At 37.0% G+C, this 19,879-nt stretch overlaps 1 protein-coding gene across 17 annotated transcripts in view; it reads right to left on the bottom strand.

Moving 5' to 3' along the window:
* CCNT2 (cyclin T2) overlaps positions 1-19,879 on the bottom strand; it is a 48,368-nt gene that overhangs the window by 14,347 nt on the left and 14,142 nt on the right. For 6 of the 17 annotated variants that reach the window (XM_079924973.1, XM_079924986.1, XM_079924984.1 and 3 more), the window contains 3 exons: positions 4,557-4,685; positions 2,669-2,729; positions 107-169 (listed from right to left, as the gene is read on the bottom strand). In XM_079924973.1, coding sequence (XP_079781099.1) covers positions 107-169; positions 2,669-2,729; positions 4,557-4,685 — 253 coding nt within the window. Of the gene's footprint in view, positions 1-106; positions 2,730-3,178; positions 4,527-4,556; positions 4,686-6,905; positions 8,031-19,879 lie in introns of those variants that run through there. The other 11 variants (XM_079924975.1, XM_079924989.1, XM_079924990.1 and 8 more) reach the window with 11 other exon arrangements.

Here is a 19,879-nt window from a genome sequence, read left to right as displayed (position 1 = left end):
ACATTTCTGCCATTTTAATAAAACTCAAGGCTAGAACAAAATAGCATTCAATTATCAATTATAGACAATAAAAAGCATTAAAACTTAACTTAAAAGTTTCACTTACCTCTTACTAACTGGGTACATTTCACCACATCTGTGTGTGGGTGTTCAATGGTGATCTCAAAACCTGAAATGAAAAGCACTTTTTTTCCCAGTCATTTACCACTATAATACTTGCCTGAGAAATGCCACTCATAACCATAAACGTATATTTTTCATTATTAAAAAAACTCAAAGACAAAGTTTCTCATCACTGACATGTTTATTATACCCCCAATCATAATAAATAATATCTTCTCAAAAATAGTGTTCCAATTATGAAAACTGACAAAGTTATTTAGAGATAAGTAATATGTATTCAAAATTCTCAATTACAATTAGTTTGAGACTATCCTCAAGTTAAAAACAAACTAAGAAAAAAAAAACTAACTAAAATCATGACAAATACAATTATTAAGCTTGCCCCACAGTTTAAGGAGGGAATTCAACTACATAACATATTTCTTAAATATATTCCAACTCTTTCAGAAGATGTGAAAAGAACATTTTTCATAAATACAACCTTTGGGCCACAGTGGGAGAAATGACCTTTTAAATATGGTCCTCTTATTTTCTCACTGTACCTTAGATCAGTGGGTTTCAGTTAGCTTATAACTACATTTCATTACTAATAAAAATAAAATTGTTAAGGCAAGTGAACCTTATAGGCCTCAAGATTAAATCACTGTTTCTAAAACCAAAGACAACATATTGAAAAGCTATCATGTCCAGTCAACCCCTTAGGTAGGGCAGGGTTTTTCCGTTTCCTTTTTTTTTTTTTGAAGTGGAGGTCGCTGTATGGTGCCTTCAGCAGTAGTAAAGGAATAACATCCTAATAAACAGATTATCTGGATTTATAAAGTTATTGTGTGGTCTCTTCACATTTCTACTGTTATTAAACCTGCAAAATCGCACTTTAACAAGAGCCATATTTATATCTTGTAAATTCTAATGCTCCCCTTAAAATAATGCTATTCATTCTCTGTGTTGAAGAATCTGTCATCAACAATATGAATACAATACACTGATTTCATATGATAAAATAACTATTTTAAAATGTTATTTTCCTTCAACTTTCATTATTTGTAAAATTTCATATTTATATAATAAAATGGTAACATGCTAAATAGATTTGAAGGGAATAAAAATATTCTCACTTTTATTTTTATATATTTATATTATAAAAACTTTCAACAAGTTATATGTGTTTCAAACAACCTACTTTTATAATAAAAAGAATCTGTCATGATGGAAAGCTATGATTATTAGACTTCTATTCAACATTTGGGAATGGAGTATAAATAAGATAAAAATAACTACCATAATAAATAATGATTATTTATGAAACACTATGTGGCAATGTTTTAAAAAAACAATCTTTCGGGCTTCCGTGGTGGCGCAGTGGTTGAGAGTCCGCCTGCCGATGCAGGGGACATGGGTTTGTGTCCCGGTCCGGGAAGATCCCACATGCCGCAGAGCGGCTGGGCCTGTGAGCCATGGCCGCTGAGCCTGCGCGTCCGGAGCCTGTGCTCCGCAACAGGAGAGGCCACAACAGTGAGAGGCCCGCGTACAGCAAAAAAAAAAAAAAAAAAAAAAACCACAACAATCTTTCATCTTCAAAGTCACAATGTTATAGCTACATTATTATTCCACCTTGCACATACAGGATGGAGGTACGAAAGGTAAAGGAACTCTGACCAAGTTTAGAAAGTAAAGAGGCTTACACATTTAAGCGCAGATCTCCATAAAGCCTATGTTCTTCCCACTACACCCTGCTAGGTTCTTCCAGAAGTAATATATGACTGTACACAGTCAAAACCTGCTTAGGGCTCAATTTCCTCATGAGTAAAGTAAAAGATTAGAATAAACAATTTTTACAGATACTTAAGTTGCACAAACCTTGCAGACAATATAACTTTTAGACAAGGACGATCAACATTTAAATAAACTACTATGTCACATTTAAAATGATGTGATAGGGACTTCTCTGGTGGCACAGCGGATAAGACTCCATGCTCCCAATGCAGGGGGCCTGGGTTCCATCCCTGGTCAGGGAACTAGATCCCACATGCATGCTGCAACTAAGAGTTCGCATGCCACAACTAAGGAGCCCACATGCCACAACTAAGGAGCCTGCCTGCCTCAACTAAGGAGCCCACCTGCCCCAACTAAGACCCAGCGCAACCAAATAAATATTTTAAAAAATACAATACAATGATGTGATAAATTCATAAGCTCTAGTACAGCAGGACTGCCATGTATGTTTATACATATTACAGTCACACACCACAGCCCTAAAGGACCATTTTATTCCCCAATGCAAATCCAAAATGAAGCACTGTGTCTCAACTATCTGAAAATATAAGAAATCACACTGAAGGCTATGTTTGCCATTCAATTAAATGCTAAACAAAATTAAAATTTAAAAAATGGCTTCCTTAGGACCAGGTAATACTATTCTGGCACCAAACTTTATTTTCAAATGAAACTTTCTTCAATGATAAAATTACTCCAGAAATCTTTCCCTTTATTTAGAATACTGCACTGAAGAACACACACACAAATAATACCTGACATAAGTACATACCTAGGGTTTGTAGCATTATGGTTTCAAGTAAAACCAGTTCTTGAGTCTGCTGAAGGTAAGCCTGCCAGGTAAAAATAATAATATTAAAATGCTTAATAAACATAACACTACTAGACTATGGGGCTGTTAAATCTCATGGGTATTATAGATTCATTACAAACTACTACAAGGTAGTTTGGAAATATGAAGAAAATAAAACTGAGGGTGATAGAGAAAACCTATTTTCTGTGATAATTCTAAATTCAATTACTTCTAATATAGGAAACTCTAAATTCAATTACTTCTAATACAGGAAATGTAAACAAAGCAAAACAAAACAAAACAAAACAAAAACCAATCTAAAAATAATAATATGAAAGGGGTAGGTTAATTGAAAAAAGACATCTCCAGTCTGTAACGTAAAACTTTACCTAGGCATTGGTGCTTCAAGACTCATTAAGGACAGGAAGCGCCAACCCAAGTAAGATTAAATTCGAACTGGCCTTTAAAGAAAAGGATTTATCAACTCACTCTAGGATATTTCATGTAGTAATTCCTTGACTGTCACAGTAGGTCAGTGCGTTATTTTTTAGAATTAAATTCCTCTCTTCAGAAAAGACAAAATAAAACAATCCCTCAAACCCCTAGATTAAAAGAAAAAATTTTAGCTATAAAATACCAAAACAATGTACCATACACCTGTGGGGACAAAAATAGACGATCTTCTCCCTCAACTTCAATAAATCATTGCCCTAATGTAATTACTCGGGGAATAAAAGGTATGAAAACTTTCCTGCCATCTCATTCTTATATTATGACAATTGACTAAGGTGATAAGAAAACTATATTATATATAAATATTCATTTCTAAGGACACATTGCTAAACTTAGAGTGAAAGCACCTTTAATTTTATTTATGCCCATTTTGAGATCACTGAACTGAATTTTAAAACAGATTTTTCTATTATTTGAACAATACCCTAAGCATTCACAAGAAATAATTCTGAATTTGTAAAGTTAATAGAAACTATAAGAAGTAACTTTAAATAATCATACATTCTCTATTATTGAATAGCTACATTAATATTTTAGTCCCTAAAAGCCAACATGTAGGATAAAACCTGTCATTAATAAAATCAGATATATTTAATTTGGACCTTAAACTTGATCCAAATCAAACTGAATTAATACAGTCTGGTAGTCATTCAGTAGTTAACAGTTCCTGATAAAGCAACTCACTTACATAGGAGTGCTAGAAAAAGGATTTCAAAGGCCCAGAATGCTAGCTTCTGTTTTAAGATGTCAGAACATTTAAAAATGGTGTTTTCAGACAAGGTCTATTGAAACATTGGTGATGAACAAGCTGCCTGTAAACCAGCCTGTAAATATTACTCTTTAGGAAAACAAAAATAATTTCAAAATGACACTCATGAAAGCATGGTAAAATAAATCTTTATGTGTCAGAGAATAGTAGTAGCATACACGCATTAATAAAGGAACACTTCTATAAAAAGAGTAATTACTGGTCTAGAGATAAATCCAGAGGTTTTTCTATTCCCTCACTTGCCGACAATTTAAGAGAATTATATATCTCTGGTCTTAAATACACCCAAACGATGAAGGTGATATGATATACCCTCTACATACATCACAGGTTTGCTGTGAGGATAAACAAAATGTGAAACACTTAAAAAGTACCTTTGACTCAAAGCTTTACGTGATGCAGAATGACAATGAAATTCATGAACATAACATGAAATATGGTTCTGTCAGATCACTTCCTGGTATTACATTCCTAAGTCGTAATAGTAATAAGCAGCATTGGAAGGCAACACTAATCGAATTGTATTTTTATTAAATCTAAATAATGAAAAGGTTTCAAAACCCAAAACATCCAATTTTTACATACATCACATTTAGTATCCAGCAGTGGCTCTAGGGGATGAAGACAAGCATGTGCTACTTTGATAACATGTTCAAGTTTTCGAGCCTGTTCTTCTACTTTTGCAGCCAAAAATAATGCAGTAGGTGATATTATCTGTGGAAAAGATAATATTTGGTGATTTAAAAACAAATAAATTTTGGAAACACCTTCTACTTTCTAAGGGAGGGGGCATGCAAAAAAGGAATGCCATATTAATAGTATGAACTGAAGTTGGGCTATGACGAGATTAAATTTTTTAAAAGTTATTCATTAGATAGAACTAGTTACCTCAGTCTATAAAATCTGTTTTACTTGTTTTGCAAGTAGAATTCTAAAAGGAAAAAGACTTACACTTTAGCTAAAAGAGAGTTTAAATAATATTAACGCACATTGTGGAGGTAAAGGAAAAAACTCAAGCAAAATAATGAAGCCAAAGCTTTAAAAAAAAAAAAAAAAGAAAGAAAGAAAAAAGAAAAAAAAGAAAAGTGGGTAAAGTATACCCAGATTTTCCCTTTTGAGGCAGTCACCACTTACTAGGATTCTTTTAATCAATGCTTCATTTTGCGGCTAAGAGCTATACAATCTTGCTTAAGAGAGAAAAAGAAAAAGAATCTACAAGGCAAAATAAGAGGATTCTGAACATGAAACTGCTCCCTAATATCTCTATTACTTCAATACAGCAATATTAAAAGTAGCTAAAAAACCAGGGAATATAAACATGTAAGACAAACCAATAGAGCAGAAACCTTTCTAACTGGAGATGAAAAAATTAACTTTTTTTTTTTTTAGCTTTAGTAAGTTATGTTCTTGGGACAGAAACATAAGAACATTGCACTATAAAGATACTAAGAGAACACCAATTTTGAGCAAATATTTACCCAAAAACTTAGTAGTAAACCAAATAATTGCTGACTCAGAAAACTGGCATAATTTAAGTTCAAATAACATTCTAGGAATATATACAAAAAATTTTTCATGGAAAGATAATTTCTAAACGTCAAGATTCAGGTACATTATTTTTCAAGAGATGAGTATCTAAGTCTAACTGCATCTGAGGGGTTATCAATCACTATACAGAAACAATGCCAAAAGAAGGAGGGGAGGAGAGAGGGGGGCATAAGTCAAGCTACATGATTTGGGTAGTTAACATAAGGAGAAAATTTGATACAGGGGAGATGGATCTTTCTTCTGATAGCTTTTAAAACAACTTATAAATATTCTTGAGATATAAAATTTAATCACTGGATTTTGGATCTGAAAGGGGCCTTCTCTAGTCCAACTGCATTTGCAGATGAGTCAATGGAGTAAAAATGACTTCACGAAGTTCTCTTCCTGTGTATAAATCTTTAAAACATACCTAAAATTAAGTGAGTTTGGCTACAAACAACCAGCAATAATGTTACCTTAAATAGACTGAATAATTCTATCTTGGACTTTCAATTTATTTCAGTCTCTTAAAATTACAACAGGAAATGATTTAAAAAACTGAGAATGCTCAGAAAAGCGACTTATTCTTAGTTTTCATAGATACAGACTAAACTGTTATTCTTTACAACAGATTTAATTAAGCAATACCAAAATTAGTCAATATTCTTGAAATACCAGTTATATGGCAGTCATCCAGGGCAGGGGGGTCCCTGAGATGTAGAAAGTGTAAGATAACTGAGAGTGGACAATTATCTTCTATCTGTTCTGTCGTTCTGTCTACATACTGAAAATTTCTTACCACTGCTACCTAGTCTGTTTGATTAATTCCTTTTCTATTTAAGAGCTTGCCTCAAAAGATCACACCCACCCAAGGTAAAATTCCCGAGTAAGAGTGAATTGCTCTTCTTTATTCAATAGCAAATGGTGTATTCCTCTATCATTGTACTTACACTGTACTCTAACTTGGGGTTTATTAATTTTGTCTGCCCTACCAGTCTAGAAGCAGCTTGAACACAGAGACTAAATTATTCATTCGTTATCCAGCATTGTGAGCTGCTGTTCAAAATGCTTGCTTAATGAATGACATGTGGATAATCCACATATTAATATAAAGGCACCAATATTAAGTTCAGAGTATTCCAAATGTCAAAACAAAAAATCTAAGAGCCAATGCCAAGGTAAGAAATGCAAGAAACACTCAATAAAATGAAGATACTCTCAGTTTCCCACAATCTCTCATTTATTATCTCGTTCATGTTTAAGAGGGAAATGGCTAAGTCAACCTTCAAATGCTAGAACTCTTTGTCAAACAGTGAAGCAATACAGGCTCAAATGAAAAGTCAAATTAGACTGAACTTAATATTTAAACTGTCTTCCTAACACCAAATAATCCAGAATTTCTCTTACTTGCCTAAAGGGCACTTCTAAAAGTCTCCAATGAGTTTTTCTTGGTAAAATCTCTTAGGACTCCCAGTCACAGCTCCATCCTCTTCAGACTTTTTGTAAACCTCAATATCAAGAAGCACTTTCAAACCACATAGCTCTTCTCCTTAGAAGACAGTCTCAATGGACACAAAATATGCATGCTAGTGAATGATTCTAAAATTCTACAAAAAAGTTTTAAAAATTAAGTATTCAAGGAACTAGCAATGATCTTCAGGATAGGTTCCTGGTTTATTTACCCACACTCCTCACAGAAGTCTTTCTGTTCTCCCTCTAAATAGGGCTCAATTCTCATCCTCCTCCAGTGCAACTAATACCCAACACTCTTCCAAAGTTCCTGGTGAAATCCACTACCTCCATTCACATTTCCTCCTCTACTGCCTGCAAACATCTTACTCCATCAGGGCTGTAAAAACAAAACAAAACAAAACACCTTTTTAGATACTTTGTGAATTATCCATGCGAGGCTTTAATTTTAAGGATGACTAAGGAAGGTAATCAAACTAGGTACCACTGCTTTTTGTATGAAAAGCTGACTTTGTTGTTTAGCTTATTAAAACAAAAATAACTCAAAAACCTTTAAGTAACGACAATACTTCTAGTTGGTCGGTGGCTTTTAAAGGTGAGCATACTTCTGAAGGCAACAAACATTCATTAGCAAACTTGGTTCAAAGTAAAAGAATTCACACCAATATTGGAGTAGACATTTGGTTGGTTCAAATGACCAATTACAAACTGAGATTCAGTTCACTGGGGACAGGGACCATGCACTATTCATCTTTTGTGTTCTGGTACTGAGTTTAATAAACTTTCTCAAGTTACTGTAACTAAAGGGAAGAAAAACTGATCTTTAAATAGTGTCCACAGTTTGTCACTCTAGCAGATGTACAACTATTTCAAGGGTATATTACATTCTCAAAACAAGACAAATTTCTACAGAAATATACCATACAAATGATGGAGAGGGGGAGGTAGAGGTGATGAAGCCAGCTGTAGCACAGTAGTCAGACTGCCTCAGTGGAATCCTGGCTCTGTTATCTGACTAGCCTAGGCAAATTACTTATTCTCTTTGTGGCTCAGTTTCCGCATCTGTAAAATGGGAGAAATAGTATCTGCTTATTAAGTTGTGGTAAGGATTAAATGAATCAATATATGTAAAGCACTTAGAATAGTGCCCCATTGTAATATGACTCAAATATTATTATTACTATGCTGCAAAATGAAACAACAGTTGTGTATTTTTAGGGTTGATCTTAAATTTAAAAAGTGATTTAACATGCTCATCAAAATTCCCTTCTTTCTCGCTCACCTTCTTTCTTCCACGGTTAAACTCAATTCTTTAAAGGGTTCATTGTAGTCCTAACTAATAAGCAGATTCAAACACTGAAATGATGACACCTGACTTTACTTCAATGATTACACTTGTACTCCTCTCTTCCCTTCTCCCTCCAGCTGTTTTTACATTCTTCTCTTATTCTATTCCTTTGTATGTTTCCATTCCTACCTCTTGATCTGACTCCCTTCCTTCTCCATCTTTTTCCTCCTGCCCATTCCTGGCCGCTGTCTCCCCCTTCTGCTCATGATGCCCTCACTGCTGACATTCTTCACTCTCCATTGCTGCCTTCAACCCTGATAGTTGGAGGCAAGGTCAGTTTGCAATAACAAAAAGCTTGGGTGATTTCTAAGTCACTGAAAATGGCTACATCAAAATCAGTTTCAAATAAATAATTCTGGTCTTTATTCTTTTAGTAGTTAATTTTCTGCATACACTTTGTGTATACATTTTTATTTAAGAACTAGCCATAGCTGTTTTATTACTCTTCAACTTTAAATGCAAAAAAGCCCTTAACAGAAGCAAAGACCTCCAAGTCTGCTTTCTATTTGCTAATACATCATCAACCAGCTTTTTCTAATCTTTTCTTAGGTTTCATCTTTAGGTCCTACAGGCTGGTGAGGCCATTTCTGCCTTGTCCCTTAACTGCCCCAACACTTCCTGTCCCCTAAGAATAGGAGTAACTATTTTCTGTGCCTTGAAGACGCTTCATTAATAAATATCCAGCTAGTTCTAGATACCACAGTCTGAATCTGGAACTCACTTGCCTATGGCTATAGTTACGGAAAAGTGGTAATGGTTTAACTTCAGCAAAGACTCACAGAAAGAGGATCCCAGAACAGGAAAAGTAAAGTAAAAACTTAGATATGAAGAAAAACAGCCCCTCAACAAAGAAGAAAACGGAATAGGTCAAAATGTCCGTTTGTTACTAAGAAAGATCACCAAGCTTCAACAAATTAAACCAAAATTCCAGTACAATGTTAAAAAGGGGTTTAAACCCTTAATTTTACTGCACTGAAAAGACTGACATTTCAGTGTTACAGAAAATGTCATTAACTCACTCTGGCATTTTAGCTGTTTTCCTACCCATATAATTATGTGTGAGTGTAACACTGTCAACGTAAGAAATTTTATGTTGAGAATTTAAACAAATCTTCAGGTTGGATGTTATTTGGAACATCTAGTTACATTTTAAAAAGAGCTGGCTTAATAAAGACTGAAAAAATACTAGTATTCAGTATGGCTGAAAAATAGTACTGATGAAGAGAACAGGGCTTGATTTCCAGAGTAATTACATTATACTTAAATACATTTAATATGCTTAACACAATTTGGTATTTTAAAATTTATTTATTGAGGAGTACCTCATCATTATGAATTTGTTACAAAAATGAAAAAAAAAATCAATTTATAGTTTAAAATACCCTTAGCATTTCAAATGTTGGTGTTCAACTCTCCCTTACATATTCAGCTCCTACCAGCCCATAATAAACAATCATAGTACTGTGAAATAAGAACATTAACGTTGCATATGTATTCTATCATACCACATAAACCTTAAAAAAACCACTTTTCTTCAGATGGCTAAACAAACAAAAACTAATATTATAGAAGAATTAATACTGTGAAGATGGCCTGATTCTCCAAATTGATCTACAGATTCACACAATCCCTGTCAAATCCCAGCTTCTTTTTTGCAGAAACTGACCAGCTGATCCTAAAATTCATATGGAAATGCAAGGGACAGAGAATAACCAAAACAACCTTGAAAAAGAAGAACAAAGTTGAAAGACTCATACTTCCTGAATTCAAAACTTACAAGCTACAGTAATCAAGACTATGTGGTACTGCATAAAGACATATAGGTTGTGGAATAGAACAAAGAGTTCAGAAATAAACATTATATTTATGGTCAACTTATTTTTCAACAAGAGTGTCAAGATAATTCAATAAACAGTCTTTTCACCTAATAGTGCTGGGACAACCATATAATCACATGCAAAAAAATGAAGTCCATCCCTCCCTCTTTAACACCACAAACCAAAAGTAACTGAAAATGGATCACAGGACAAAATGTAAGCGCTAAAGCTATTTAAAAAAACTCCTATAAGAATACAGCAATAAATCTTCATAACTTTGGATCAGGCAATGCTTTCTTAGATATACCAAAGCACAAGTGACAAAAGAAAAATATTAATAAATTGGATACATGTGCTACAAATGACACCATCAAGAATGTGAAAAAGACAAGCAATGGAATGGAAGAAAATACTCTCAAATTATTTTTCTGATAAGCGATTATTACCCAGAATATATAAAGACGTCCTACAACTTAGATTTTTTTTTTCAATAAATACATACTACAGTGCCTTAGCAACTGCAGTGGGTTGAATCCACAGATGTAGAACCTTGTATACAGAGGGCAGGGCAACGGTAAAGTTCTATGCATATTTCCTAGTGTGGGGTGGGGTGGGGTCCCTAAACCCTGTACTGTTCAAGGCTTAAGCATATACAAACAGCCAACACACACAAGAAAAGATGCTCCAGACCATTAATCACTACGGAAATGCAAATCAAAACCATTAGTTACTACTGTACACTCACTAGGATAACCATAATTTTGAAAAAAGCCAGTTTAAGTGTTGGCAAAGATGTGGAGAAAGTGGAACCATTTAACACTGTTTATGGGAAGGTAAAATGGTATGAATACTTTGGAAAACCATTTGGCAGTTTCACAAAATGTCTTTAAAAAAGCTACCCAAGGGACTTCCCTGGTGGTTCAGTGGGTAAGACTCCTCACTCACAATGCAGGGGGCCCGGGTTCAATCCCTAGTCAGGGAACTAGATCCCGCATGCATGTTGCAACTGAGTGTCCACATGCAGCAACTAAGAAGTCCACATGCCTCAACTAAAAGATCCCTCATGCCACAAGGAAGATCCCATGTGCCACAACTAAGACCCGGTGCTGCCAAAATAAATAAATAAATAAAATATTTTTTAAAAAAAAGCTACCTAAGATTACTGAGGTCTAGGTTTACCATACAATCTAGCAATTCCACTCCCAGGTATATACTCAAGAGAAAACAAAACCTTAACTCCACACAAAACCTTGCACACGAATGTTCACACCAGCATTATTCACAATAGCAAAAAATTTGAAACAACCTAGATGTCCACAAACTGATAAATGGACGAATAAAATGAGGTATATCCACACAATGAATGGAATGTTACTCAGCAGTAAAAAGGAATGAAGTGCTAATATATGCTACACCATGGGCGAATCTTGGAAACATTATGCTAAGTGTAATACCACATATTGCATAATTCCATTTATATGCAATGTCCAGAATAGGCAAATCTACAGAGACAGAATGGTTGTCCAGGATTGGGAGGGGGGAGAAAAATCAGCGAACTGCTAATAGGCATGGGGTTTCTTTTTGGGGTGATGAAAGTACTATACACTTAGATTGTGATAATGTCTGCATAACTCTATAAATATACCCACTGAATTACACATTCTAAACTGGTGAATTTAAGGTATATTTTCATCACCTGCAAAAGAAACCCTATGCCCATTAGTTCACATCACATCTATTTCCTTAAATATGACATACACGGAGTACTTAACATGCCAGCTTTACAACTAGGACCACAACTTATATTTAAGTATAAAATATTAAGTTAATGCTCCAAAATGCTGTGGGGTGGTAAGGATGTTTTTATCACTTTCCTCATTCCCTAGAATGTGTACACATGTTTATAGTAGAATGTATAGTGATATAATCTGATTTTCACTTAAAAAAATTACTGTAAACAATTTTATGTACTAAAAATATCTTTGTTATGCCTTCAAAATCAGTTTATAAATTACATAAAGTCAGTCTTCATACAGAGACCTTTGTGTGCCTTGGCTAATGCAAACACTCTTTGCATATTTGTTAACATAAAAATCTGCTCTATTCTAAATATAGACCAGGCTCAGTTTAGAATTACCACATCACCAAGTTGTATAAAATACTTTCTTAGTTCTGGGACAAATAAGCTAAAGCCATCAAAGAAGCATATGAACTAACAAGACTAGCAGACACAAATATGTGTGTGTGCACGAAAAAAAGTATGAATTATATGAATATTTTACAATCATTTAATTTTGAGGGAAAAAAGCTGCTTCATGAAGACTTTATAAAGACTTGTATAAGATATGGTCAATACATTCCACCAGTCAACATATGTAACTAGACATATAGAGCACCATGTTTCAAAATAACCTTAAAGCTTTTTTTAAAAACTTTGAGCTCTTTTCAGAATCAATCTGAAAAATAATCTAACAAGAATATCACATGCTTTCATATGTCTATCAAACTCTCTCTGATGGATCTTCTTGCTTACTCAAATCTTCTTGCTTCCTCAAATCTCCACAGAAAATCAGAGTAACAAGATAGCAAAACCAAGAGCCTATGGATGCTTATAACCACACCACTTAACAAGGAAATCCCAAAATACAAATGGGAGAGGAGAAAACAGGCTACTGTAACCACAATACCTACAGTATCAGCATCTATGCAGTAAGGAAAGGGAAGTAATGGGGCATGTGCTGGACTTGATAACAGAAGAAACTCAAAGTAGCCAACAGGCACCCACTGGAAACCATGGCAGGCCAATTTGATAACAGCAGCTAAACCTGGGAAAAATTTTGTCAAGTCCAATTAAGTGGATGAATGCATGAGGCCTAGAATAAGGCTTAAAGGGTTGAAGCTAACTTCTATGAACTTTTGAAACTGATCTCCCAAGGCTCTCTTCCAGGACTCCATATTGAAGAAAAACTTCTGGGAACAAAAAGCAAAATTGTTAGGACAGGTACAAGGCAAAGCAGAGATAAAAATGAGGTAGGGGAACACAGCCAGGAAACCCCAGAAACCAACCTGCTACATTTCTGAATATCACACAAAATAACAGTGAAGTTAGAAAAGCTCCTCTGAAACACATCTACTTAAAACTCAGGAAAACTAATCTCTGAAAAAAGTGAGTATCACAAAAAGTATTTAGGTCTTACAAAGATACTATAAGAAAAAAATTAGAAGAGTTGTCCCTAAGCAACAAAAATCACACTAGAAAGAACTGCTTAAAAAAAAAGTCAACAAATGGTACTGAGAAAACAATATCCGCATGCAAAAATCAGACCCTTACCTTACACCACATATAAAAATTAGCTCACTATGGACCAAAGACTTAAATGTAAGAACTAAAACTATAAAACTTAGAAGAATACGGGAAATAATTTTGGATTATAATTTTGGATTTGGCAATTATTTCTTTTTCTTTTTCCCCGCAGTACGCGGGCCTCTCACTGTTGTGGCCTCTCCTGTTGCAGAGCACAGGCTCCAGACGCACAGGCCCAGCGGCCACGGCTCATGGGCCCAGCCGCTCCACGGCATGTGGGATCTTCCCGGACCAGGGCACAAACCCATGTCCCCTGCATCGGCAGGCGGACTCTCAACCACTGCGCCACCAGGGAAGCCCGGCAATGATTTCTTGGATATGACACCAAAGGCACAGGCAACAGGCTTCCCTGGTGCCGATGCAGGGGACATGGGTTCGTGGCCCGGTCTGGGAAGATCCCACATGCCGTGGAGCGGCTGGGCCCATGAGCCATGGCCGCTGGGACTGTGCATCCGGAGTCTGTGCTCTGCAACAGGAGAGGCCACAACAGTGAGAGGCCCGCGTACTGCCGGGGAAAAAAAAAAGAAAGCACAGGCAACAAAAGAAAAAATTTGGACTTCATCAAAATTAAAACCTTTTGTGCACTAAAATATATATTTTTTATATATATATATATACACGTATATATGAAGTTGGCCTACAGAATGGGAGAAAATACTTGCAAATCATGTATATGATAAGGGATCAATATCCAGAGTATATGAAGAACTCATACAACTTAACAACAAAATACTCAACTAAAATATGGACAAAGGACTTGAGTAGACATTTCTCCAAAGAAGATAAATGACCAATAATCACATGAAAAGATGCTCAACACCAGTAGTCATCAGAGAATCTCAAATCAAAACTACAATGAAATATTACTTCACACCTGTTAGGATGGTTATTATCAGAAAACCAGAGGAGTAAGTGTTGGTGGGGCTTCCCTGGTGGCACAGGGGTCAAGAATCCGCCTGCAAATGCAGGGGACATGGGTTCGAGCCCTGGTCTGGGAAGATCCCACATGCTGCGGAGCAACTAAGCCCATGCGCCACAACTACTGAGCCTGCATTCTAGAGCCCACACGCCCAGAGCCCGTGCTCTGCAACAAGAGAAGCCACAGCAATGAAGAGTAGCCACTTTCCGCAACCAGAGAAAAGCCTGTGCGCAGCAACAAAGACCCAATGCAGCCAAAAACACCAAAAAAGAGTGTTGGTGAGGATGTGAAATTGGCATCTGTGTGCATTACTAGTTGGAATATGAGATGGTGCTATTGCTATGGAAAACAGTACGGCAGTTCCTCAAAAAATTAAACCCAGAATTACAATGTGATCCAGTAAATCCATTTCTGGGTATACACCCTGAAATACTGAAAGCAAGGAATTGAGCAATCTGTATATTCATGTTTATAGCAGCTATCCATCTGTCCATTAACAAATTAAAATGGATGAACAACTGTAGTACAAACATACAATGGAATATTACTCAGCTTTAGAAAGAAAGGAAATTCTGACACATGCTACAACAAACACGAATCTTGAAGACATCAGGTAAAGTGGAATAAGCTAGACATGAAAGTTCAAGTATTTTAAGATTCCACTTACAGGAGGTACCAAGAATAGTGAAATTCATAGCAATGTAGAATGGTGGTTGCTGGGGGTGGGGAGAAAGGGGAAATGTGAAGTTTGATTACAAAACAGACTTTCAGTTTGTGAAGATAAAACGTTCTGGATATGGATGGATGGTGGGGATGGGTGCACACAATGTGAATGTACTTAATGTCACTGAACTGTACACTTAAAAACGGTTTAAATGTTACATTTTATGTTATATTTTACCACAATTAAAAACACCAAAAAATTTAACAAACCAACACACCTCCAAACTAACAGACATTAAAAAAATGATTCAGATGGTGAATTTGCACCTACAAGACGGTGGAGGAGTAAGACATGGAGATCACCTTCCTCCCCACAAATACATCAAAACTACATCTACATATGGAGCAAGCTACAGAACACCTACTGAACGCTGGCACAAGACCTCAGGCCTCTCAAAAGGCAAGAAACTCCCCACGTACCTGGGTAGGGCAAAAGAAAAAACAGAGACAAAAGGATAGGGACGGGACCTGCACCAGTGGGAGGGAGCTGTGAAGGAGGAAAGGTTTCCACACACTAGGAAGCCCCTTCGCAGGCAGAGACTGCGGGTGGTGGAGCAGGGAGCTTCGGGGCCACGGAGGAGAGCACAGCAACAGGGGTGCGGAGGGCAAAGCGGAGAGATCCCCGCACAGAGGATCGGTGCTGACCAGCACTCACCAGCCCAAGAGGCTTGTCTGCTCCCCCACCGGGGCGGGCGGGGGCTGGGAGCTGAGGCTCAGGCTTCAGAGGTCAGATCCCAGGGACAGGACTGGGGTTGGCTGCGTGAACACAGCCTGAAGGGGGCTAGTGCGCCACAGCTAGCTGGGAGGGAGTCCGGAAAAAGTCTGGAGCTGCCGAAGAAGCAAAAGACCACTGTTTCCAGGTGTGCGAGGAGAGGGGATTCAGAGCACCGCCTAAATGAGCTCCAGAGACAGGCACGAGCCGTGGCTATCAGCACGGACACCAGAGATGGGCATGAGACCCTAAGGCTGCCGCTGCAGTCACCAAGAAGCCTGTGTGCGAGCACAGGTCACTGTCCACACAGCCCCTCCCGGGAGCCTGTGCAGCCCGCCACTGCCAGGGTCCCGTGATCCAGGGACAATTTCCCTGGGAGAACACACGGTGCGCCTAAGGCTGGTGCAACGTCCTGCTGGCCTCTGCTGCCTGCTGCCGCAGCCTCGCCCTGCATCCATACCCCTCCCCACCCCAGAGCCTGAGTGAGCTCCCGAATCAGCCAATTCTTTAACCTTGTCCTGTCTGGGTGGGGAACAGACGCCCTCAGGCAACGTACACGCAAAGGTGGGTCCAAACCCAAAGCTGAACCCCAAGAGCTGTGCAACATAGAAGGGAAAGGGAAATTTCTCCAGGTAGCCTCAGGAGCAGCGGATTAAATCTCCACAATCAACTTGATGTACCTCCATCTGTGGAATACGTGAATAGACAACAAATCATCCCAAAGTTGAGGTGGTGGACTTTGGGAGCAACTATAGACTTGGGGTTTGCTTTCTGCATCTAATTTATTTCTGGTTTTATGTTTATCTTAGTTTAGTATTTAGAGCTTATTATGACTGGTAGATTTGCTTATTGATTTGGTTGCTCTCTTCCTTTTTTAATTTTTTATATATATATATTTTTTCCTTTTTCTCTTTTTGTGTGTATGTGTATGCTTCTTCGTGTGATTTCTGTCTGTATAGCTTTGCTTTTGCCATTTGTCCTAGGGTTCTGACTGTCCGTTTTTTGTTTTTGTTTTTTAATATAGATTTTAGCACTTGTTATCATTGGAAGATTTGTTTTTTTTGGTTTGGTTGCACTCTTCTTTCCTTCTTTTTAAAATTACTTTTATTATTTTTAATAATTAATTTTAATACCTTTATTTTATTTATTTCTTTTCTTTCTTTCTTTTTTCTCCCTTTTTTTCTGAGCTGTGTGGCTGACAGGGTCTTGGTGCTCTGGGCGGGTGTCAGGCCTGTGTCTCTGAGGTGGGAGAGGCGAGTTCAGGACACTGGTCCACCAGAGACCTCCCGACCCCACATAATATCAAACTGCGAAAGCTCTCCCACAGATCTCCATCTCAAAGCCAAGATCGAGCTCAACTCAACGAGCAGCAAGCTACAGTTCTGGACACGCTATGCCAAACAACTAGCAACACAGGAACACAAACACACCCATTAGCAGAGAGGCTGCCTAAAATCATGGTCACAGACACCCCAAAACACACCACCAGATACTGTCCTGCCTATCAGAAAGACAAGATCCAGCCTCATCCACCAGAACACAGGCACTAGTCCCCTCCACCAGGAAGCCTACACAACCCACCGAACCAACCTTACCCACTGGAAGGAGACACCAAAAACAATGGAAACTACGAACCTGCAGCCTGCGAAATGGAGACCCCAAACACAGCAAGTTAGGAAAAATGAGAAGACAGAGACATACACAGCGGATGAAAGAGCAGGATAAAAACCCACCAGACCTAACAAATGAAGAGGAAATAGGCAGTCTGCCTGAAAAAGAATTCAGAGTAATGACAGTAAAGATGATCCAAAATCTTGGAAATAGAAGGAAGAAAATACAAGAAATGTTTAATAAGGACCTAGAAGAACTAAAGAGCAAACCAACAGTGATGAACACCACAATAACTGAAGTTAAAAATTCTCTAGAAGGAATCAATAGCAGAATAACTGAGGGAGGAGAACGGATACATGACCTGGAAGATAAAATAGTGGAAATAACTACTGCAAAGCAGAATAAAGAACAAAGAATGAAAAGAATTGAGGACAATCTCAGAGACCTCTGGAACAACATTAAACGCAACAACATTCAAATTACAGGGATCCCAGAAGAAGAAGAGAAAAAAAAAAGGGACTGAAAAAATATTTGAAGAGATTACAGTTGAAAACTTCCCTAATATGGGAAAGGAAATAGTCAATCAAGTCCAGGAAGCACAGAGAGTCCCATACAGGATAAATCCAAGGAGAAACATGCCAAGACACACATTAATCAAACTATCAAAAATTAAATACAAAGAAAACATATTAAAACCAGCAAGGGAAAAATAACATACAAGGGAATCCCCAGAAGGTTAACAGCTGATCTTTCAGCAGAAACTCTGCAAGCCAGAAGGGAGTGGCAGGACATATTTACAGTGATGAAAGGGAAAAACCTACAACCAGATTACTCTACCCAGAGAGGATCTCATTCAGATTGGATGCAGAAACTAAAACCTGTACAGATAAGCAAAAGCTAAGAGAATTCTGCACCACCAAACCAGCTCTACAACAAATGCTAAAGGAACTTCTCTAAGCAGGAAACACAAGAGGAGGAAAAGACGTACAATAACAAACCCAAAACAATTAAGAGAATGGTAATAGGAACATACATATCAATAACTACCTTAACTATAAATGGATTAAATGCTCCAACCAAAAGACACAGACTGGCTGAATGGATACAAAAACACCACCCATATATATGCTGTCTACAAGAGACCCACTTCAGACCTAGGGACACATGCAGACAGAAAGTGAGGGAATGGGAAAAGATATGCCATGCAAATGGAAACCAAAAGAACGCTGGAGTAGCAATTCTCAAATCAGACAAAATAGACTCTAAAATAAAGACTATTACAAGAAACAAAGATGCACCCTACATAATGATCAAGGGATCAATCCAAGAAAAAGATATAACAATTGTAAATATTTATGCACCCAACATAGGAGCACCTCAATACATAAGGCAAATACTAACAGCCATAAAAGGGGAAATCGACAGTAACACAATCATAGTAGGGGACTTTAGCACCCCACTTTCACCAATGGACAGATCATCCAAAATGAAAATAAATAAGGAAACACAAGCTTTAAATGATACGTTAAACAAGATGGACTTAATTGATATTTATAGGACATTCCATCCAAAAACAGAAGATTACACTTTCTTCTCAAGTGCTCATGGAACACTGTCCAAGATAGATCATATCTTGGGTCACAAACCAAGCCTAGGTAAATGTAAGAAAAATTAAATCGTATCAAGTATCTTTTCCAACCACAATGCTATGAGACTAGATATCAATTACAGGAAAATATCTGTAAAAAATACAAATACATGGAGGCTAAACAATACATTACTTAACCAAGAGATCAGAGAAGAAATCAAAAAGGAAACCAAAGAATACCTAGAAACAAATGACAATGAAAACACGATAACCCAAAACCTATGGGATGCAGCAAAAGCAGTTCTAAGAGGGAAGTTTATAGCAATACAACCCTACCACAAGAAACAAGAAAAATTTCAAATAAACAACCTAAACTTACACCTAAAGCAATTAGAGAAAGAAGAACAAAAAACCACCAAAGTTAGCAGAAGGAAAGAAAGCATAAAGATCAGATCAGAAATAAATGAAAAAGAAATGAAGGAAATGATAGCAAAGATCAGTAAAACTAAAAACTAAAATTAATAAACAATTAGCCAGACTCATCAAGAAAAAAGGAAGACTCAAATCAACAGAATTAGAAATGAAAAAGGAGAAGTAACAACTGACACTGAAGAAATACAAAGGATTATGAGAGATTACTACAAGCAAGTGTATGCCAATAAAATGAACAAACTGGGAGAAATGGACATTCTTAGAAAAGCACAACCTTCTGAGACTGAACCAGGTAGAAACAGAAAATATAAACAGACCGATCGCAAGCACTGAAATTGAAACTGTGATTAAAAATCTTCCAACAAACAAAAGCCCAGGACCAGATGGCTTCACAGGT

The sequence above is a fragment of the Stenella coeruleoalba genome (assembly GCF_951394435.1).
Source record: "Stenella coeruleoalba genome assembly, chromosome: 6".
Taxonomy (NCBI): domain Eukaryota; kingdom Metazoa; phylum Chordata; class Mammalia; order Artiodactyla; family Delphinidae; genus Stenella; species Stenella coeruleoalba.
Note: the sequence above shows the minus strand (reverse complement) of the source record. Positions and strands in the feature narration are given on the sequence as shown.